The sequence below is a fragment of the Fonsecaea erecta genome (genome assembly GCF_001651985.1).
Source record: "Fonsecaea erecta strain CBS 125763 chromosome Unknown Scaff7, whole genome shotgun sequence".
In the NCBI taxonomy this organism is placed as follows: Eukaryota; Fungi; Ascomycota; class Eurotiomycetes; order Chaetothyriales; family Herpotrichiellaceae; genus Fonsecaea; species Fonsecaea erecta.
In genome coordinates, this window is record NW_017387250.1 from 891,647 (window position 1) to 913,870 (window position 22,224).

At 52.5% G+C, this 22,224-nt stretch overlaps 9 protein-coding genes across 9 annotated transcripts; 4 read left to right on the forward strand and 5 right to left on the reverse strand.

Annotated features, from left to right (window-relative positions):
- Positions 1–40: 40 nt before the first annotated feature.
- AYL99_08176 (hypothetical protein) lies at positions 41–3,739 on the forward strand (the record flags this gene model as incomplete). The annotated part of the gene is made up of 1 exon (XM_018839684.1): positions 41–3,739. The coding sequence occupies one exon, from the start codon at positions 41–43 to the stop codon at positions 3,737–3,739; it is 3,699 nt and encodes a 1,232-aa protein (XP_018690805.1).
- Positions 3,740–4,526: 787 nt separating this feature from the next.
- On the reverse strand, positions 4,527–5,434 carry AYL99_08177 (hypothetical protein; the record flags this gene model as incomplete). The annotated part of the gene is made up of 3 exons (XM_018839685.1): positions 4,527–4,818; positions 4,880–5,310; positions 5,360–5,434. The coding sequence occupies 3 exons, from the start codon at positions 5,432–5,434 to the stop codon at positions 4,527–4,529; spliced, it is 798 nt and encodes a 265-aa protein (XP_018690806.1).
- A 547-nt stretch (positions 5,435–5,981) lies between these two features.
- On the forward strand, positions 5,982–7,631 carry AYL99_08178 (hypothetical protein; the record flags this gene model as incomplete). The annotated part of the gene is made up of 3 exons (XM_018839686.1): positions 5,982–6,179; positions 6,245–6,388; positions 6,441–7,631. The coding sequence occupies 3 exons, from the start codon at positions 5,982–5,984 to the stop codon at positions 7,629–7,631; spliced, it is 1,533 nt and encodes a 510-aa protein (XP_018690807.1).
- Positions 7,632–9,441: 1,810 nt separating this feature from the next.
- On the reverse strand, positions 9,442–10,641 carry AYL99_08179 (hypothetical protein; the record flags this gene model as incomplete). The annotated part of the gene is made up of 1 exon (XM_018839687.1): positions 9,442–10,641. The coding sequence occupies one exon, from the start codon at positions 10,639–10,641 to the stop codon at positions 9,442–9,444; it is 1,200 nt and encodes a 399-aa protein (XP_018690808.1).
- A 1,219-nt stretch (positions 10,642–11,860) lies between these two features.
- AYL99_08180 (hypothetical protein) lies at positions 11,861–12,529 on the reverse strand (the record flags this gene model as incomplete). The annotated part of the gene is made up of 1 exon (XM_018839688.1): positions 11,861–12,529. One exon carries the CDS (start codon positions 12,527–12,529, stop codon positions 11,861–11,863), a length of 669 nt encoding a protein of 222 aa, XP_018690809.1.
- A 558-nt stretch (positions 12,530–13,087) lies between these two features.
- Positions 13,088–14,080, reverse strand: AYL99_08181 (hypothetical protein; the record flags this gene model as incomplete). Its single annotated transcript, XM_018839689.1, has 1 exon — positions 13,088–14,080. The coding sequence occupies one exon, from the start codon at positions 14,078–14,080 to the stop codon at positions 13,088–13,090; it is 993 nt and encodes a 330-aa protein (XP_018690810.1).
- Positions 14,081–14,915: 835 nt separating this feature from the next.
- AYL99_08182 (hypothetical protein) lies at positions 14,916–16,493 on the forward strand (the record flags this gene model as incomplete). Its single annotated transcript, XM_018839690.1, has 1 exon — positions 14,916–16,493. The coding sequence occupies one exon, from the start codon at positions 14,916–14,918 to the stop codon at positions 16,491–16,493; it is 1,578 nt and encodes a 525-aa protein (XP_018690811.1).
- Positions 16,494–17,201: 708 nt separating this feature from the next.
- AYL99_08183 (hypothetical protein) lies at positions 17,202–18,938 on the reverse strand (the record flags this gene model as incomplete). Its single annotated transcript, XM_018839691.1, has 5 exons — positions 17,202–18,149; positions 18,218–18,509; positions 18,580–18,650; positions 18,711–18,805; positions 18,869–18,938. 5 exons carry the CDS (start codon positions 18,936–18,938, stop codon positions 17,202–17,204), a joined length of 1,476 nt encoding a protein of 491 aa, XP_018690812.1.
- Positions 18,939–20,354: 1,416 nt separating this feature from the next.
- AYL99_08184 (hypothetical protein) lies at positions 20,355–22,124 on the forward strand (the record flags this gene model as incomplete). Its single annotated transcript, XM_018839692.1, has 3 exons — positions 20,355–20,460; positions 20,582–21,147; positions 21,261–22,124. 3 exons carry the CDS (start codon positions 20,355–20,357, stop codon positions 22,122–22,124), a joined length of 1,536 nt encoding a protein of 511 aa, XP_018690813.1.
- Positions 22,125–22,224: the final 100 nt, after the last annotated feature.

Genomic DNA, 22,224 nt, shown 5'->3' on the forward strand with positions numbered 1-22,224 from the left:
TTGTGGTTCTAGTACAAACCCCGCCAGAGGGAGGGAAATCATGGAGGCCGCCGACACCGTACTGACTAGCTCACCAGAATCCCGTCGCAGGTCCGGCAGAGTGGTGCGCAAACCAGAATCCTTCTCGCAAAACCAGCACGGCGCCAGCGTGCTCAAAAATGGTGCCGGCAAAAGAAAAAGAGCAGCCGAACCAACCCATGGAGAAGAAGATGATGAAGACAACGAGTCCGTGGAAGACAGGGAAGACGAGGAAGAAGAAGATGAAGAAGAAGAAGATGATGAGACCGAGTCCGACGAGGACGACGGTGAGCCGGACGAAGAGGAAATAAAAGCCCAACGACGGGCGCAGAGAGCAAAAGCAGCGGCTGCAAAACCTGCAGCCAAACGCGCAAAAACAACCCCTGGACTCAGCACGACTCTCGCCATTCGGTCAGCAAATACTCAGAGTCAACCTGCAGCAAGAGCCTCAAAATCTAGAAAAGCTCGCGCTCGACCCAGCCAGGCGCATCGACAAGGACTTTACGCCGAAGTATTTGACAGGGGACAGTCGCCCGAGGACACCGCTGCTGCGTGGTTTGAGGAGGTGCAGAAGGACAGCGTCAGAGCGTTGCGAGACCTGGTCAACTTTGTCCTCCAGTGCATCGGCTGCAACTCGAAAGTAGAGGAACAGGACATTGCAGATCTGGACTCTGTCCCGAGCAAACTAGGCGATATTCTGCAAGAATACGAACAGCAAAAGCCCACGGACTACCCACTGATCTCGAAGCAGAAACATTATGCAGGATTTCAGAATGTCCTGGAAGAATTCTTCAAGGCCATCATCAAGGTACTGCATACGTCCTCCGCCTTCTATGACCAAACCGAAATATACGACAATATCTACGTCTGGGTTGCGACGATGTCAGGTGCAAACTACAGGTCCTTTCGACATACCGCGACTATAATTTCCTTGGCTATGAGCACCGCCCTTTGCGACGTGGCGAAGGAGCTGCAGGATACCATGGCAACATTAAAGGCACAACTTGACGCCGAAAAAAGGAAGAAGAACCCTAACAAAGCCCGGATCAAGACTATTGAGGAGAGCCAGAGAGCTGCCGAGAGTAAGCTTGACGCTATTGACACTCAGTTGCGAGACGCCTTTGAGACCGTCTACGTCCATAGGTATCGAGATCAAGACGAGAAAACCCGCGCTCCCTGTGTGGCGGCTCTGGGCAACTGGATTGTGCTCTACCGCAAGATGTTTCTCGAAGGTCACTACTTGCGATATCTAGGCTGGGTCATGAGCGACACGAGTGCCAATACCAGACTGGAGGATATCAAACAACTGAAGAGGTTATTCAGCAACAAGAACAACATTGCCGCTCTGAGGGCCTTCACCGATCGATTTCGGACCAGGTTGGTGGAAATGGGCGCGAAGGATGCCGACATCAACGTAAGGGTAGAGGCTATAGAGCTGCTTGACCGACTCCGGGATGCAGAGCTGCTGGAACCCGATGACATCGATGAGATTGGGCGATTGATCTTCGACAGTGAACCTCGGATCAGAAAAGCGGTGGCTAAGTTTTTTGTCGCCAACATTGAAGACCTTTACCGTGCCACGATTGAGGATTTCGATGAGAGTCAGTACGATGCCGCGCTGCCGGACACAGAAGATGTGGAAGACTTTTTGGTTCCCACTCGATCTTGGATCAAGTTCAAGTGTTTGGGCTCGGTCCTTGCTGGCTACGACAACGATGAAGAATCGACGGATGCGACGACTGTTCAACCTTTGCCCGTGAATTCGATTTCGGATTCTCGCTATACCCTCGCTACACAGTCAATCTTCCCTCATATGGCAGAACTGCACCACTGGGAAAATTTGGCAGGCTATCTTCTCTATGATCACACCTCCATCCCATCGGAGGGCGACGATGATGACATCGACTTCCAGGTTCAGCAAGCATACAAGCTAGGTGCGGGCGAAGATACCATCCTGCTGGACGTTCTGCATGCAGCCTTCAAGTCATATTTGCGGTCGATACAAGAACCAGCAGGAGGACGGAAACCTAATCTCACAAAAGTACAGATTCGAGAGAAGCAAGAATCGGCAGCGCAGAATCTCACAGCCCTGCTGCCTCGATTGATGAGTAAATTTGGCAGTACGCCACACACCGCGTCATCAATCCTCCGCATTGAACAGCTGCTTGATATCAGCTTGATCAATGAGCTACAGAGCGGCGAAACCAGCTACTCTGCAATCCTTGACGACGTCGCCAAGCAGTTTGTGTCGCACTCGGACAAGCAGGTTCTTGCAACCGCTAGTGCGGCTCTCCGGAATGCTCTAAGCTACGAACCGAGTAGAGAGGCAGCCAATGCGAAAGTTCAGGAGATCTGGACTGAATCCGTCGCAACCCTGGCAAATCTTCTTGATGGCGAGGATGTCGGGACACGAGGTCTGCTGGACAAACCTTCACTTGTGGAGGTTGTGAATATCGTCGTTCGCCTGGCTGAGCTAGCAGGTGTACGTGACTGCAGCCATGTGGTTGAAAGTAAATTGCCCACGAGGTCATCAAGAAAACGGAAAGGCAACACAGGCGGGCCCCGGACTCTGCTCAGCCTACTATTGCAGCTCTTGCATCGGGGCGTACCCGACCAAGACACCACCGCTGCTTTTGCTGAGCTTGAAGATCAATTATGCAGTGCTGTTATCGAGCTGGTCTCGCGCTATTTCCGTTGGAAAGTGGTTGGGATCAAAAAGGCAATAAACGCCAACGAAGAGGCGCAACTGTCCACCGCATCATTGACAGATCTGGCCGCGACGCGGACAGTGTTCGTGGACAACATCGCTCCAGTGATTCAAGTGCGCAAGCCTCTTGACCTAGTGCGATACCAAGCTATCCTAAGTGTGCTGGAACTCTTCGCACTCTTCGCCACGATAAGAAATATCAGACCCGAGAAAGGTAACCTGAATGATGACATAGAGCGGAAGCTGCGTGGTTTGAACGCTTTCGTCCCAGACGATATTATCAAGGAAGTTATGATCACGCACGAAAAGATGGAGCAGTCATTTGCGAAGAAGACGCGTCGAAAGATTGAGTCTGTCAGCGAGAAGGGAAAATCAAACGATCCAACCGCAAGGATTGACGATGATGACGATATTGAAAAGCCGCCTGAGGATTCGGATGACGAACGAGACGGTTCCGATGACGAAGAGGACGAGGTAGATGAAGACGAGGAGGGAACACAAGGCAAGAGTGCGAAGAAACAAGCAGCCCTCCTGGCAGAACACAATCTCTGCGAATTGACCAGCAAAATTGTTTTTAACCTTGTGGGCGGTACGATTAAGGACGACAAGATCGTTAAGGCACGGCTAATACTGAACCGTACAAAGTTGGGCAAGAACTACTCTGCGTTGCTGGGTTATTTGGATGAAAAGAAGAAGCCACCGCGGAGAAAAGGAGGAAAGGAGCTTTCGGAAAAGGAGAAGAGCGGCAAGAAAGGAGACCAAGGGAGAGACAGAGCTGGCAAGCCAGCAATCTCGAAAGAAATCGTGCTCGAGGACGATGACATTGAGGACGATTCTGATGCTCCTCCCGAGGAACAGCATGAAGATGAGGCGCAGCGACAGCGCGAGCTACTGGAAGACGGGATTGAGGATCGTGGCAATGAAGACGATGACGATGACGGTGCTGGAAACGAGCAAGGAGGTCAGCTGGAGGGTGAAAGCGGCGGCGACGACGACGAGATCATGGGCGATTAATGGAATGGAAAAGGAGTTGCTTTGGAGAGCAGCTTCCTGCTCCCTGATCGAGGCCTGTCTGCTTAGCAACTGGACAAGGGTTCGGATCCGCTACTGCGTAAGCCGAATGAATGTTGTCTTGTCGAGACGAGCTGGGAATCCCCAGCCTTGCACGAGAGCACGGGGTGATGATAATTGTGCTGTACACAGAAATGAAATCTTGATATCAATCGGGGCTGCAGGTCGCATGATAATTTGCTTGAATGGACAGAGAACGAAATACTACTACTTTTGCGCTTTGTGAGGAAGACCTCCCCATGCTATGATAGCTCAATAGATCTGCGGTCTTCGGTTCGTTCTTTTGATATTTTCTTCGCTTTTCTACTCTGTTTGTATGAATTTTTGGTGTGTGGGCTTCTGCTGCAGCTCTCGACCAGTAGATGCCACCGACCATACAGCCGGTGACACCGCCAGGTTCTCTATCCCAGAGCCCCCTTTAGAAGGCGATATCCTCTTTCACAGTCCCTTGATGTGTCTCGACATCCTAGATCGTCCGCACAGGTCAGAAGCCCCGATAGCATTGCAATATGCAGGGGTCCGGTAATACTAGTACATCATGTGGAAGTCCATATGCAAAAAAAGTGTTTCCGTCGATGCCTGCTTTTCGTAGTGGTGCTGACGTTCCCTATTCCCCCCTCGACTGTCCATCACATGTTTCGAATGCTGTACCTCGTCGAAGCTGAACCCGTCCAGCTCTGGGTCCGTGGGTACCAAGGTCAGACCCCGATCTTACTGCGCGTGCACGACTTTACTCGGCTTTCCCACGGCTCTTTGACCGCGCACCACTCTTGACCCTCCTTGCTTCAGGTCGTTGGATGTGGTGGCTAGGGATCCAATCCTCGTTGTATGCTTTGCCGGTCGCAACAGCTGGGCCATCAGAGTCCGATGTAACACCGCTGTCAACCTTTTTGACCACGTCACTCTTCTTGCCGGCCTTAACGGCCTTGCGCTTCTTGGGGAAGTAAGGGACGATCCAGATGGTGTAGAAAAAGTAGCCGACTCCAACGGCGCAGGCGAGCAGGAAGAAGTACAGGAAGAGACTGATCACCAGATATTAGTCAAGACGAATATAACCAGTTCCGGAATAGGGGAAACGCTCACAGTTGGGGGTCAAAGATGCTCGCATCTGGCTCGACCACAGTCACAGTACCATTGAACGCTTGGAGAGTGTAGAACGCATTCTGTGAGCTAATCACCGCAGCCAAGTTGAGTCTCAAGTCCTGTGGGTGAAGGTTCGTCTGAAAGCGATAGGGCAGCGTCTGCTTTTCCCCCGGGGGGATCTCAACGGCATATTGAGCTGTGGTGAGGTTTCGCACAATACGCGGACTCGTGCCATCGAACGTCCACAGACTACCGCCGACGAACTGAACCGTGACGGGCTCGGGCTCCTCGTTCAGAAAAGCGAGACGCGATTCGTAAGGTTTGCCATTGGTGATCTTGATGCCGAAGATCTCCGCGTCAGGGAATGTTGCTTCGACAGAGACGGCCAGGGCGGGAGATTCAGAGGGATTTTCAATCTCCTCTTCTACCTCCTAAGAAGTGGTTAGCCATGTCCGACGGAGGCGCAGTTGGGGAGCTTACCGCATCTATTTGTGCAAAGATGCCTGTGGCCTGGAAGCCAAAGAGCACGAGGGCGAGATCCAAGAAGCGACCCATTGTAGCGATATGCAGTAGGACTACCAAGAGGAGGAAATGTGGTTGTAGATGAGGCGGGTGCTAAGAAAAGAGACACGGTTGTATTTTTGCCATTGGGCTCTGCCGGAGCAAAGTGAGCTTGCTCCTCTAGTGGCGGCTAGACGCCAGTGGAGGAGTCATCCAGGAGCCGCGCCTGCTTGCCAAAGCATGCTAAGCGCCCGTTCACGCCAAAACCACCTGCTGCAGGCTGGTGACCACTCAGCGCCTATGCAGCCATCGTGGGCAGTCTAGCGTGCCCACCAACGCGTCGCCCCCCAGGAAAAAAAGGTCCCAATATGGCAGTAGTGTTTCTTTGACGTGCGCCTCGCAGCATTTGTCCATGCAGGTTCTTTGCTTCGCATTCACCGCCAGCAAACACAGCAGCACAAACCACACGACTTAAAGCTGCCTTTCCTGCCCTTCACCTCTCTCTCCCCTCCACTTCTCTCGTCCTACCTAACACTTTCACCACATTGACTCCCAGTCATTTTGGTCCAGACCAACGATAATTCATACTCAAATGCCCGACATGGCGCGTTACGATCCCTTCTCACCTACTTTTGACCATCCCCTGTTGAATTCCAGCCCGGATTACAGTTCGCGGAACGGTTCATTGCGATCCAGTCGTCCCATCGGCGACATCAGTGCTGTCACAAACCAAATGTCTTTTCGTGAAAGAAATAAACGCCTGCGAGGTCTGGAAGACGAGAGAAATCAACTGATCGAGGTATACACATACCCAGTGCACCAAATTAGTGGCCGTACCAACAGAAGACTAATGGCAAAAATCAGGAACTGTTGTATCAGCTTGAAAGTACCCAGATCCAACTGGACCGACTGCACCTTGAGAACAGCAGGGAAGCCCAATATAACAGAGAAGGCCATCTGCGAGAAGCCACCCTACAGGAACAACTGGTTCAGGTCAAGGCAATTATGGTGCGGGTTGAAATGTCAATGTCTTGGACCTCATAGCTAACTCTTCTTGCAGGACCGCAATCCTTTCATCACCGTCCTCCTCGATGGCGATAGCATGATTTTCACAAAGGACTTACTATCAAAAGGTGAAAAAGGTGGTCAAGAGGCAGCAAGAATGATTTTTGATGCCGCCACGGTCTTTGCTGCAGAACATCTCCACCACCTCGACTCTCCCAAGGTCCTCACGCGAATTTATGCCAACGTTAAGGCGCTGTCTGAAAACTTGACGAAACTGAAAATCATCGAACGTCCGTCGTTGTTTGACGACTTTATGCGCGGCATGAACAGCACTCAACTGTCCCTTGACTTTGTCGACGCTGGAACCCGAACAAACAGCACTAAAGAAAAGGTCTCTGACCAGTTCACCACAAACCTCTATGATTGTCATTGTCACCAAGTCATTCTTGGATGTTCTAGTGACAGCCGTTATGCGAAACTACTGGAAGACACGATACAAGATACCTCCGTCCTAAGTCACATCACCCTGCTGGAAGGTATACCTTTTGAAAAGGAAATTGCCACTCTGAAGGACAATTTCAAGACTGCAAAATTTGACAATGTGTTCCGTGCCACGAAACTGTCTACTGCGTGTGCGGTTCCTAAAGGGCCACTGCAGGCAGTCACGGCCACCTTACCCGCCCTCACGCGTGTTGAGTCAAATGGCACAAACGGATCGGCCTCAGGTTCAAGCACACCGGCCCTGACTTGGGCTTCATTGACCGCACAGCCCTCGGCTCCGGCCTCTAAAGCGCCGAGCACCACGCGGACGTCGACACCAACCTCAACGAAAAGTCCCGATGCTGTGATCGCAAAACCTGTGAACAAGACGATTGAGAGGAACCGGCACGGGCTACGCATCGACAAAATCGACTCGTCTATTCCCAACCACGAAATCCAGCGGATCAAGAAGCTCAAGCTTTGCAACATTTTCTACCTCCAGGGCTCATCGTACTGCACAACCAACAATTGTTCTCACTCACACACCTATCCCCTTTCAAAGGGCGAGCGCAATGTCCTGCGGGAAGTCGCCCGCATGACTCCCTGCTACTACAAACTGGAATGTACTGATCCCGAGTGCATCTATGGTCACCGATGTCCCCAGAACAAGCCAGACGAGTCCGGCTGCTGGTATGGCGAGGACTGCCGGTTCTTTGGCTGGGGGCACGGGATCGACACCAGAGTGGTCAAGACGACCAAGGTCTGAACACCGACGGGGCGAAACGAAATGTCACTGACGGCGCTGGCGGATTGTGCTGTGTGTTGTATTCACGACTCTGGTTCTCATAACGCTCCTCCTTGCCTGGATGCTTTCGTCAAGAGCGACACGCACTTTGTTTCCAATATAATCACTGTCCCTTTTTCTTCAAGGTCCTGATGATGCACTTCTCTCTACTACAACGCCGGGGGTCACCAGTATACGGAAATGTGATTGATTGATTGATTGATCGATGCGTGTGGTGCGGTGCGGTGCTTTGTTTTCTTCCCAGCAAGCAAGGAAGGGGTAAATGGCGGAGACTCAGAGTCCTAAGTCACGAACGGGCAACCAAACCCGCGCGCAACGTGTTCGACAGGGGTATTCTGCGAGCTGGAAAAGAGGAGGGTTAGATAGACAGCTGTGCATTGGGCGCGCCTAAACTAACAGAGAGGAGGACGAGAAGCAGCAGCAGAAGGACGAACAGGGTGAAGAGGAGGAAGAAACTGTTCCTTTTTTTTGGTCTTATGAGATACCCATATTTCCACTTCGAATCAATTCATCCTTTCACTCGTGCGTACTGCCTTCGCTTCAGTAATCCATGTACGGGTATGCTTTCACCGAGCCAGCGAACCAGTGTATTCAGGGATTGATCTAAGCATCTTCGTTCCCCTTCCCTTCCCCTCCTCCCCGAACTCCGTCGGTGGCCAGCAATTTGCTCCTGCCACTGACAGTTGTTCCGCACTCCAGATTCGCCCTTTTTGCTTGTTGCCAAAAGGGGTTTTGGAGGGATTGATATGGGTGTCGTAGCGATAGCGGCAGCTATACCAGAATGACCAGAAAGGAATGTGCATTGCGAGACTGAGTTGATAGCTGGTGATGGTCGCCAATGATGATTTACATGTCATTCATTTGTCAGACGATGTGGCTACCGATCGCTCAGTCTCCTCAAAAGGTTGATCTCAACAAGGCAGATCAAAAGAGTCTGGCAGAAAAGGTCATCGAGCGCCTTCCCCTGCCTCTTTGGCTTCCTGGCAGCAGAGGAACGCGCCACCTCAGGGCCTCGTCGAAATAATGCTTTGCCAGAGGTCGAAGGTGGCAGCGATGAATCAACATGTCAGATGCGTCACATCATACCGTCAACAAGTTTGCACCAACACTCTTCTGCGCTCCGTTGTCTTCTCCTTGGCTGGGCCTATCCAGAGTTCGCCATCTGCACCCAGTTACTCGAAGGAATACTATCCCGACCTGACATGGTCGTCAACGAGGTTCCTACTCTTGAATCCTCCCCTCCTTCCTTTACGCTCGGTGTCCTTGTAAGCTGGCATGCTTGCATCAGCGCCATGGATTGTCTGACGGTAAAATCGAGACGTTGCGCATATCATAACGATAGATGAATACATTCCACGAGATTTCACATCAAATGGAAGTGGTCACGGCGACGGAGTTGATTTCCAGAATTGTGCTGCTCGAGGGAATGTCGAAAACGGCGAAAACTCGCACGCACTAATGACGAACGGACTATCGTGACTTTGGGGTGCCGGATCGCCTCGGGCCCTTAGGAGTTTCACTGGGCTTACCTAGAACGGGGTCTTGGGCGGTGGGGCTTAGGCCCTAGTGAGCCTAGGGAGCCTATTCGCAAGTCCCCCGGAATAAGGGAGGCTCGGCAATGCAGGGCTCGGCCTTGCCTTTGTGGATCATCTGGTACGAGGGATTTTGTTGGCATTGAAGAGTGTACATGGGGCATCCCCCGGTTTGATCATTACGATTATCATTGTATATAGGTTTTATCGAATGTTTTTTTGCCGTGTTGGGCAGCTTCTTATGGGTCAAATTTGCCCTCCTCAAAGGCCTTGTGCTCCCGTTCAATCTCAAGCTTGACCCACACGTAAGATACAGCCGCCCAGATGGCGATGTAAGAGAAAAGAACACCCAGTGAAAGTCCAAAGGCGTAATGGAATTCCAGAGTCCAGATGACGGCGGACACGCACCCGATGTACGTGCACACGCCGAACAACCACCACCAGGTCAAGTAGCGAAACATGTTGCGAAAGGCTTTGTTGTTCTCGTAACGGTCGTTATAGCGGACACGGAATTCCCGGTCCTGCAGGCCGTCGACGGCAATGAAGTCCTCGGCGGCATAGTAAATGAATGGGCGCAGCTTCGTGCCTCGAGCCTGCGAGTTGATCCCGATGGGGATGTTGATGGGGAGAATTTCGGTGATGAGCATCAGGATGCCGAGAAATCCCATGATGAAGGTCGGCGAGTAGAGGTACAGATGGGGCAGGACCAAGGAACTGCCGACGACGAAGGGGATCAGGGCCAGGATCATGGCGACCCCGTACACCCACGACGTGGCATCCAGCTCCCACTTGCTCCTCGACAAGAGAGGAGCACATTCTTCGGTGTGGACGAACAGCCGGTACACCCGTGCAATCAAAATCCAAAGCTCGCCGGCACCGAAAGAGATGATAGCGTAGCCCAGAATGTTCTCGTCGTATTCTGGTTTTGGAAGGGGACACTCCTGGGGCGTGCTGTTGAACTGCTCGCGGCATTCTCTCTCCCAGCGGTGTTTGTGGGAATTGTACCAGGTGTAGTAGATGATGCACGGTACGACGATATCGAAGAGTAGAATCGCTGGCAACCCGAGCGTAATGCCCAAGTGCTGCATTGGGTGTGCTTCCTTTTGCATCATCCTCGTCTCTTTGCGCTTCAGGCGTGGGAGAGTGCGCGTGGACGACGCATATGTGGGAGCTCTCCCTTGGAGATCAGGTCGTGCCGATCGAGTCTGCGTAGCGTTGTCGGCAGCGGGTGGAAGCTCTGAGTCGGATTTTTCTTCCATGCCATCAACGGGTAGTCCCAGGGTCGTGCCACTGTCTGGTGTCTCGCTTGAGTCTTCTTGTTCTGTCCGTTCTTGCTCCCCTAGCATTTCCTTCTCTGGATCGACAACTGGCACCCCGTCACTGTTGTCCCGCCAGCTCACTCCAGTGACGGGACGAGTGTCTGGCTCTTCCTTCTCCATTGTAAAGTTGCGTGGTCGTTTTCTGTTGGTCTGTTTCTTTCTTCCTCTCTTCAATGGATTCGCAAGTATCGTCCCTCAGCAGCAACCATATGAAACTCTCCCGGTCCTCGGGGAAGACAGAACGAACATTTCCACAGAGAAGGGGGCAAGTCTCCCTTTAAGAAAGCACGTATTCCTAAAGGGGGCGAGCGGACACCCGCGTGTTGACTCAGCCGACAGCATTATATAAGTCATGGGATTTTGCGGCAGAAATTTTGAGCCTTCGGCGCGGAAGATCGGGCCCATGGTCCACATCGTGCCCCTTCTATTCGCGGTGGATGTGGGAGTGGACTTGGGCGTTCGATACCCCTGCAGATCTGTGCGCCGGGGCTTCCGCTTCTCGCCCTTCCAGCTGCCGGCGGCCAGTCCGCGTCAACGTCATTGTTTACCCGTTCGAGGCGGACACTCCCAGTACGGCTTTGGAATCAGCCACGAATTAAAGTATTGGACGTGGTCTTCCGAGTCATCAGTTCGCGGGGGCGACAAAGCAAGAGCTGACCGACACTGGAAGGGGAATCTGTGGACGAGAGCGTCTGTGGGCTCGACGAAATATACGGAGTATGTACAATGTCCACCCGCTGGTGCCGTGGAGCGGTGCCGTGGAGCAGAGCCCAGTTTCGGTCCTCTACAGAGGTAGACGAAATCAGGTGCCCTAAAGCGACGCCCAGACGGTTGACAAAGGGGGGTTCCTAGGCGAGTGTAATCCCAAGGAAATACCGAGTGCTCTTGCACCTCTGTAGGCAACGGATAGATGGGGATTGCCTGCGTCGAGCGAGAGTAACCTCGTACTTTGTGTCGGGTTCCTCATTTTGGCGTCAGCATCCATACTGAGTGACGCACGGCAAGCCTTCATCTCCCCTGGAGCCCTTCAAGTGGACGAATGGTGCCCGTTCGTGCCCATTTCACGGCCGAGTTGCAACGAGTGACGGGTAAAGCCTTAGGTAAGGCAGCCCGTGTCGCACAGTCAACCGTTTCCGCGCCACTACGTCATCATCGTCGGCGTCGTTTCGGGGATTTCCTTGGACAGGATATTGTGAGATAGATTCGGGGTCTTTTATGTGTCTCGGTATGTACCAATGTATCAGATCTCCCGTCAATGAAGCACATATTCAAACTCCAGGTCCAAATGAGCTCGTTGGTCCTCAGATATCCACGACTCACACGGCACGAGCGTGTCTTTCTACGCAGTGCCTGATGCTATGGCCGCATTCATCCTCAGGCACTCCTTGTAATGCATCACGGCCAGAAACATGACGATGACCTCCTCCAACACCGCGTCGCTTCTCCAGCATGGAGAAAGCAATTCCAGGGTGCCACCACGCTTCAAACCCTTGTAGTTTGGCTTGTATCTAGCCATGGCCAGCCCCTGACCGTCCAAAAGCACCATGTTCAAGTCATCAATCTTTTTCCGGGGTCTCCATGTCATTTTCTCCCCGTGAAGTTCCTGAGAGGCGTACGAGTAATGGGTCTTCAGAAGCCCGGAGGAATCGAGAGAGAGTGGCTGCCCATGCAGTCTCATATCAATCCGAGTCGTCAGGACGTGGAAGTCCACAGTAGCCACTTCGGCATTGCTGGCGTTTGATCGGATCGTCATCTGCGGTTTCCGATATCTCGCTTCTACCGTGTACATGACGGTTGTCTGATCGGTGTCAAGGAGACGGATTGTCGTATGTTGATTCCAATAGTCCTGGTACTGAACGTGCACAATGCGAGATTCTGGGGTCTGGCCTGTGATGTCGGACTGGAAAGATTGCTCTGTCTCAGTACCATTCCAGGTTTCGTCCTCGTCGTGGACCAAGTCTGATCCCGATACTTCTTTTTCCTGATGTCTCTTGAAAAGGCTCTTCATTTTCGGTATTCTTGAGCGACTATTCTCTGTCAGAAATGCGAAATTCTGTTTAGCATCTTGGAGGGGCAGAGAAACATGTCCAGGCGCTTTTATGCTACAGGGGGTCCAACAGTAACACCACGCTTGAGTAGTAGCGGGAAAATGGGCACATGGCTGTGAAACGTTGATCGATCCTCTATATTGGTAACCACAACGAAGATCTCGGACGCCTTAAATGTTGCAACCACTCAAGTGGCACTTTGGGCAACCAAACAGTAGACACATGCCTGCCCTGGATATGCTGCTCAGCCACACGACCTCCATATTCCTACCGAGAGCCGTGTCACACAGCCATTCGGAGATCTGGAGAACCTGCAAGCAAAGCCTCGAGCGTCAACTCATTGTCAGTAGGGATTGTCGTAGGGATTTAGTCACAAAACGGCGCAATATGGGAACACACGGCAGGAGGAAGATCGCCCCGAATACAGAAGGCGTAGGCTCGCAACATTACGACTTCGGTCGCCCATCGTGCTGGCAAGCTATTGATCGACGTTACCAAGCCATCCACCGTTACAACCTCTAAAGACCATCATCTGGTGTCCAATATCGGTTCCAACGTTCGTCTGTGGCGCTTGCGTCAACGTCTTTCTTGTCGTAGAAGCGAAGATCAGTGCTCAGCCGAATACGGCCATCAGGATCGTCGTTGGCAGCCGCAGTGTGTATGGTGTAGGGTAGATGGAAGACAACATCACCGGCCTCGAAATCGGCGACGAGCCAACGGTAATTCGTCTTCTTTGCCAGGTGTTCATTGTCCCGCTGGAAGATCACTGGATCCATTGAAAGGACGCCCGTGGCGGACATATTACGATTGAACGCTGAGATCCTCTCCTCGGGGGTAAAGTCTTTGGCGCGTACCTCGAAATCATCCTCGATGGCCTTGCCGAGATGGGTGCTGTCTTCTAGATAAACAAGGCCTCCTCCTGTGGCCGTGACGTCTCCGATGGGCACCCACGCGGTCAAGAAGAATGCATGGCCTCCACGAAGGAAGAGCTTATCGTAATGAACGCCAGTGCTCAGACCTCCGGGGATATTGTGCCGAAGCATGGTTCTCTTAACAAGGACTTCTTCATCCCAGCCCATGATATTGCGGACCATTGCTCGCAATTTCGGGTGCGCCACGAATTCGAGGTACGGTTGTTGCACGTGCGCCTTCACAAGTCGCTCCAGTTCTTCGTTACCTGTTGGGCCTCCACCGCCAATTCCATTGTGCAACGAGATATCCTCAGCCGGATTATAGATGCCGTCTACCGGGTCTGTATCTGGCTTCAGCAGGCCCAAGGATTTGAACTGGGAAAAATAGTGTCCCCGTGTTCGCAGCACTTCGTCTCGCGGCAAGAGCGCCTTAACAAAGACATATTCGTCCTCATGCAGACGACGACGGATCTCTTCGATTGGGGTCTCACTTGGGGTCTCCCGGAGCCAGCCCAGCATAGACTGGGGGACCGAGCCTTGGATGGCACGCACACCTGGAGGAAGAGGTTTAGTATCTGGACTCGAACCGGCCATCGCCATTGAGCTGGGTTGAGGATGGAGCTGGTCTAGAACCTTGATTCCGGAGTGTAAGTCTTCAGAGCTTGAGAGGGTGCATCGCCATCTATGTTATTCAGTACACGCCCTTGAAATACGTCACCGCTTTATGCCACAGGAGCGGCAGACCTTATGCGATCAATGAGCTGTGAGCGGAACAACAAGGGAGTCTGGTTGGTCTGGACTCGGGCTCAGTCCTCGGACATTAGGCAGCGAAGGTGCGGGGGCCTCCAGGTTGCGTGGGAACCGGCGACCGGGCTTTTAGCGTGGACATCTGGGGACTAGGGACCCCTATTTGTTGGACATAGGGGCCCCCGGGCTGGTGAGGCTGCCACCACCCAGCTTGTTAGGCTATCGCAATCACGACATACTCATGTCCAACCACCGTCAGACACCATTGCCTGTTGCAGACGATACCAGTTTACAGTCATACAACGCTCCCTTTAAGGTTCAGCACCACAACCATTTTCCACTTTCATCGTCGCCACTTTTCACTTTCTCGAGGCTGTTCCCTCCAGTCACCGAATCATGGCTTGCACGGCGTTGCTGCTGGTCGATCAGTCACCTTGTTGTACGATAAGTTCTCGGAATCCGGCTTGCCGCCATTGGCTTTCTCTAACAGATGCACGCTGCATCTAGCTGGGGAGTGCTCAATTACAAGAAGGTCGCCACTCTACCGAAATACAGCTAATGGTATAAATGAAGGGCAAGGCGCCGCTATGTGTTGATGAAGGCCACCCTTGTTCCGCTTCTCTCTCACATCACTCGGCCAAGATAGTTCTTCACACGTGCAGCGATCTACTTCACGGGGGAGACCAACATGGGTGAGTCTCGATATCTTTTCGTGGTCAAAGACTCCAAATCCCAGTCATTTTCGAGAAGCGACGACCAGGAGAGGCGGTTGATTCACCGTCATGCCCAGATTGACAGCATGCATCGACGATGCTTGCCACCGGATCAAACAGCCCACAAGAATGAGCAACTGGCATTCATTCAAGTCAAGCCGGGGACCAGAGCTGGAACCAGCAAAGGACGTGCCATAACTGCCATCCCTCGGGTCCCGGCGGACGAAATGCGCATCATCGACCCTTTTGCCAGTACCGTGGTCAATGTAGACCGAAAAGCTCATGGTCTTCTTCAATATTTCATCCATGTTTCCCACCCTAGGACATGGCACTCGGAGGTGCAGAACGATCGTACCTATACCTTTCAGAATGACGTCCTCGCTCTGGTCAAGGGGTGTCTGGAGAACGAGGTGCATTTTTACACTTTGCTGGCGTCCATGGCCAGTCAAATGGAGTACTTTGATCTGATAAACCGAGACGACGAAACCACGAGTCAAATGGCAACAAAGGCTATTGGCGCCATTCGCCGGTATCTGAGATCTTCGCCTCCTATTGACCAAAGACTCATTTTTGACATCCATCAAATGGCCGTCACAGATTTCTATCGATACGAACTAAACTCGGCTCTAGTCCATCTCACGGCCGCCAAAAACCTTCTCACCAACATCGGAGGTATTGACCGAATCGACCCATCACTACGGGAATGGATTGTTTTTGGAGACGGTTATCTGGCGGCAGAACTGCTCCAGAAGCCACTGTTTCCTGCTTCCTGTTTCGACCCCGGCGACCTGGATCAGCGACATGGGGATGTTGTTGGTGGTCACACTGATGCCACCACGCCATGGTTTCAGGAGCCCGGCTATCTCAAGATCTTGCCGACCCAAATGCACCAAGTGCTTGTGGATTTCGCCACGACGGTCCGTGCCATGAAACAGCAATTTGAACCAGAGGCTTCAGATCGACATATACCTTCTGGATCTAAAGCCACCCTTCACTGGGTCCTTCTCCGAACAACTGCACTCAGGCACCGACTTTTGGAACTGGAAATTGACGATGGAAAAGTTGACGCCATCAGGATTGTCTTGATCATATGGCTTTTCAACGTCATGACCGTGACTGGTCGGCGGCGAACATGCAAGGTCCTAGCTTCAAAATTGAGGTGTCGACTGGAAGGTATTGAACCAGGGGACTGGGTCGGATATGAAGATGCACACCTATGGGTGCTTCTCATCGGTGTCATGTCCTGCAAAACAAGTGACCGAGGGTGGTTTCTCACAGCGATTCTAGAGACGGCGCGTCTGGACGGTTGGGAGACACACAACTCGTTTCGGGAAGATGAGTTTGCAGGGCTATTCGGGCGCTTCTCCTACCTCGATACCTACCACCAGGGCCTGCTGCGAGCCGCCACCAGCGATTTGAATGTGCTGACATCTCCCGCAACACGGGATTGTGGTGCCAGCTCATCGATGCCCCGAAACTTTCCCCACCGGATCAGAAAAACCGCGCATGCAGACTGTCAGGACCATGATCAGACCTTTTGGGAAGATCAGTGATGTTGCAATTGAGTCCCTGGCAGCGAGTTTCGAACTACTACCCAATATGGGCATGCAAAGACCGTCCCCAATTGGCTTGAGATTCGGAGTTTAGAGATATCCACCAACAACGACAGGAAATAAATAGCTCAGCCTGATGGGAGACGGGGCCCTGCTGCCGCAAAGTCAAGGTGATTCCAAGGTATCACTCGGAGGTCCAAGTGATTATGATGGGGCTGTTTAACTCAGCGCGTCATTGGCACACTGAAGGCGGAAGAATAGGTGGTGCTTGCGGGAAAATTGCTCGCGCTTCGCCCCTTTCGGGACAGAGATATGCCGCCTTGTTCGCAACCCAAGGCCACTCGATCACCGCTGCGCCGTCGAGGATCTAGACGACCGTCGACCAGAACACTCTGCAGCATGGTGATTTCCTATCAACCAGTCGTTTCCACAGCCTATCATTTACTAATAAAGTTTCTCCGTCATCAACTCTCTGTAGTAGCTCGCCGTCCACTGCCTTGCTCTCTTGCCGAACAAGACCATCGGGACGAAAATCAAAACAATCACAAAGCAGAGGCATGCCATCAAAATGAACATGTTTTGGACACCCATTGCAGCTTCCCATGGAGAAATGGCGAATGTGACCGCCGTTGACAGGCCATTGCGTACAAAAGCGACGGCAATGAGCGAGTCTCCGAGGATCTGTAAAGCACAGGAACTGTCAGCAGATTACCACAACGTTGAAGGGACGGAGCGATACACGGAGCGACCGACCTCGCGATATGCATCGGAATAGTACGTCACCAGGATGACGGCGGAGCTGTTTATGCCAACACCAACGCAGAATGACCCAATACAAGGGACGATCCAGTGCGTACCGTGCGCAACACTGATACCGTAGATCAAGAGACCTGATGGAGTGGTTATCAGGGGAAGAACCAACCCATGAAGTCGCGCCTCAGGTTCGTGGATCCCCTTCCGACGCTTTGCCACCCACAACGCATATCTGTCGTTCAGAGGACCACCCCATATCGAGCCGAGGGCGGTTCCCAGGAAAGGAGCGAGACTGAGGAGTCCAATGCCACGGGAGTCAAAATTATAGGGCGGATAGAGAAACAGTGTCGCTTGAGTAGTGGCCAAGATGGCAATCCAGCATAGGAGAATGCCGTACTGAAAAGCAACAAAGGCCAGGGCAGGCAGTCGAACCATGAGAATGAACGGCCGTGCCATGTGTTTTAAGTACATGGGAGGGTTTGTGCCGGGTGACATGGTGTACAATCTCATGCGTCGGAGGTAGCCATGTCGAGGTATTTCAGGGGGGTCGACCCTAGCATCGTTGCTGGAACCGCGTTCTATGCCGTGGATAGAGCTGGTTGTCATGTTGGTCCCCTTCTCGCCAAGTGTTGGCTCCTCCTGCTGATGTGAGGTCTGTATCGTCGCCGACTGGCCGATAATGCGCAGGCTCGATGAGATGTACTTTGTGTCCTCGTACACGAAGATGAAGAGCAAGGCTGCGATCCCCATGAAGATGGCATTATACCAGCAAACCCAGCGCCAACCTTGGGATTGGACGATGAAGCCCGCGCAAATCGGTGCCACAAAATTGCCGGTGACAACCATGACGGCGTAGATGCCGTTCATGGTGCCTCTTTGATGCACAAAGAACATATCTGCGACCTAACATCTCAACAAGTTAGGAGATCTGACGATTTGCATTGGCGGGAGAGAACACGATGACCACCCACCGTCAGCTGGATCAAGGTCTCACTCGTGGCTCCTGCGAGGCCCGAGAGAACCTGTTGAGCGTATAGGTCGCCGATAGCCTTCTGGTTGGCAATCCCAATGACAATCGCGGTCAGGACGACGGAGGTAAACACGTATACAGGTTTGCGGCCGTACATCAGTGCAAGCGGGATGAAGAAGACACATCCAAGGGCCAGACCGGCGAGATTGAGTGCATAACTATGCGACAGCGCGGTAATGCTATAACCAAACTCCTCGATCAGAGCAGACCAGGTAATTGTCTGAACCGATAGACTTTTGACTGGGTTAGTTGCGTTTGACAGACTTGGGCAACGCAGCAGCAATGTCTCACAGGGATCCTTACATGGAGAAAACAATCAATGTAAAATAACAGACAATTGCAAAATTGAGGCATTTCTGCCATCGAGGCCAATTCTGCATGCCCCATGTAAGTAGAATCCATGGATACTTGGAATGGTCTGAACTGATTCTCACCAGGGGATCATTTGGATCGGCCGAGGGCTGGGGATGTAAGATGACAATGCCATCCCCTGTTCTTTTGACTCCGTGCAAGGCTGCACTGCTGCCGTCTTGGGACTGATCAGCATTGATCTTCCGGTTGTGACTGATTTGTCGTTGTTCATGAAACATACCGTCTTCGAGAAAAATGGTGCCCGGCGTGAGGTCGAGTTCCGCAGGGATCTCAGCGGTGTGATGAGCCATATTGATCAGACAGGGGCTGTGCCGCTCAGACCATGACCGACATCAAGGGCATGTCGACGAAGTTATATATCTACCTCAGACCAGATCATCTGGACGTGATGGTACGGTGATCGGGCCGTCTCTTAAGAGTATATCAGATACTAGCATGGTCTAAGTTCCGCCCTGTCGATAAGTCTACTTGTACTAACGAGTGTCCCGCTCGCTCTGTACGTGGTTGAAGTCTTTCTTGTCTAGACATTTGCATATGTGAGGCTAGATTACTGGGTTAGGTGTGTATGGCTGCATTTCTAGTTTCGTTTCCTTCGCTCCATACCCCGGCAATACCAAGCGCAGAGCTCACATTTTACGAGATTTCACACAGCTTATACATGGTTATTCTGTGTTTTGGATCCAAAACGATCAGGTAGCGTGCTCTCATTATCAAACTGAGCCTAGATAAGACACACACGAGCGTCAGCAGCCAGTACGGGATCGGAAAGTGATGCTATTGGCCAGCCTAATAGCAATATCGTTTACGCTCGGACCCGTCAGGATTCAACGCTGTTCTCTTTTCTAACGAATTGAGTCATTTTGACGTTGGCAAGGGAAACAATACCGATACACATCCTGGAGACGCCATCGACCCTGATCAACCTCCGTCCCGGCATGAAGGTCTTTCAGGTCATGCGGAAAACGATGCTATTTGGTTCCGAGAAGAGCATGCCATTTTCGTCTATATTCACGAAATACTCCAAATGGACTGACAGAGAATCGGTACGAAGGGTTCCCATGTGACGGCTCCCATCTGCAAGGACGCTCGGAAATCGATGCTACTGGACGTAGGGGTTGCTGGAATTCTCGGCCCCTTCAAGATTTCATGACGAGGCAACAGTGAGGTCGGCCGAGATTCCACAGACAAAACCGCTTCCCCTGGCAACACAATTCTTCAAAGGCTCTCCCATCTTACTCTCTACCTTATTTCTGCAGCTACCTCTCGACCGTGGAGAGTGACTGGGCCCGTACTGGTCCGTCTTGATCGGCGAAAATCAGAGCCGTCGCGCGGCTCTGATCCCCGAGGAAGTTCGTCAGGTACCGCTCTACGCTGGTCGACTACGAGAAGCAGTTTGGAGCGTAGAGACGAAGAGCCAAAAAAGTAATATGTCCTCGGACTGCGTCAATCGGATTTTATCTCGACCAAGACTTTCCTGTATTATGGAATGAAGAGTACACAAGGTCATGGAGTAGATACATACAGTACGTGTGGATCCTGTATCTGTGGGGCCTCGGCACAGCAGGGCCAATCAGCGAGCGAGTATGGTTACCACCTATCGAGCACTTCCTCCCTTACACCTAGGACACCCCCCCGCCTTTGTCTTTTGTCTGTTGCCCACTCGCCTTGTATGCCTGTATGTTTCTTGACTCTTGATCCCAAAAAACATGGTGTCACAACTCCCAACACACTCTCCCCGGCCACCCAAAAAAGCATACCGCAAGACTCGACGGCCGCCTGCTACTCTGCGGACCAAGACCGGATGCTTGACATGTAAGTTTTCTGGCAATGTCCGAGTGAGCACTGCCAGTATCGCCCATTGCCAGTATCCTGTTGTAGACAACGTGGTATCTACTCATTGCTCGCTCCAGCTAATGGTGCACACTGACCTCAGGCCTCCAACGCAAGAAAAAGTGCGACGAAACCGTCGAGGTGTGTCGCAATTGTTCACGCAGCGGCATGCAATGCACATGGCGCCATTGTCCCTCGTCCGTGAAATCACCGGCGAGGAGAGTTTGTAATGGCAAGACATCCACGTCGCCGGAGTCTGTGGACGAGAGCACCACTGCGGTTCCGAGGACGGCTCTGGTGTCGAGTGGTGTGCCAGCGACGCTGTACAACGCCTACTCGCCTGTTCTGTTGTCGGAAGCAGTGCCGCTCTTTCAATACTACACCAATGTCTATCTCCCTCAGATTACTCGGCCACAGACCAACAGTCGGTTCATTCGAGGGGCCGAGGAAGAGATCATCACGATGGGCTTCCACACCCCGTTCCTGATGCACGCCTTACTCGCCACCTCCGCCGGCCATTTGGCAAAGCGATCGGAACACTACAGATCGGTTGCAGAGTTCCACTATGGACAAGCCGTCAAAGGACTCAGACTGAATCTTCAGAGGAAAGACACTCAGACAGATATGGATGCCGTCTTGCTGGCCATCATCGGCCTGTGCATCTATTCGGTACGTGGTTACCAAACCGAGTGATTTCCTCTTTGTGGGCACGGCCGAGGGCAATATTCTTTCTTTGACCCTGTAAGTTCATCGTAGGCTAATGGTATATATGCCCTGTACAGTCCGAATCGTCCGACCAGCGACCTCCCGAAGAAGTGACCATGCACATCGTGGGCGCTGCCGAGGCCATCCTTCAGTGTCTCTCCAACAACCCGAGCCACTACCATCAGAACCACCACTCCCCGGCCCAGACCGCCATGCAGCGCCTGATCCTCGAGTCCTTTTTCTTCCACGCGTCGCGACGGCCCCTGTTCGTGAAGATGATGCCCGCGAGACTGACCGCGGTCAGCGAAGCCATCTCGGTGGTCCACGAGCTCTTCTGCGCCTCGGACGAGCTGCTGGACAACCCGGCCTGGAGTACGTCCCCGCTCCTGGGCCCGAATCCTACGCTCTTCATCTACGTCTACCAACTGTCTCTGCTCCAGAGCCAGACCCATTTGAGTGTCGAGGACGTGAATTACTGTCTCCATCTCGAAGCCGAGCTCCGGGACCTGGAGTCGTCGACGATCGATAGGACAAGGTCAGTTTCTGAGGACTTAGGAAACGATAATGATGACGACAGTCATACGCTGCTGGGAGATCAACTCTACATCCTCGCCTGCCGGCTTCTGCTGAACCGCATCCTAGATGACGGCTCCATGGCATTGTCCAGCCACAGGCTGGCCACCCAGGCATTGCGTATCATCCACCTGGTTCCCGCCGGGTCCGACTATCATGCGTCCTATTATTTCTGGCCGCTGTCCATCATTGCCACGTCAATTTCTCAGTTGGCGGGCCTCGATCTGGGCGTCGAGCTGTGCGAGGAGATCCATGGCATGCGTGCAGGTAATCGATCAACCCCAAAACTGATATACTTTCTATCGACAATATGGGAATATCAGAAAAACACCACTACGGATGACGGAAATTCGGAGTGTCCCATCTGAAGAAATTAGGTACTGCTCACGAAAAAGTCATCGGGCGTCAGCTCTCAGGCTGTTGCACACTCTCGAGCAGATTAGGTCAGATGGAACATGGTGGTTCGAG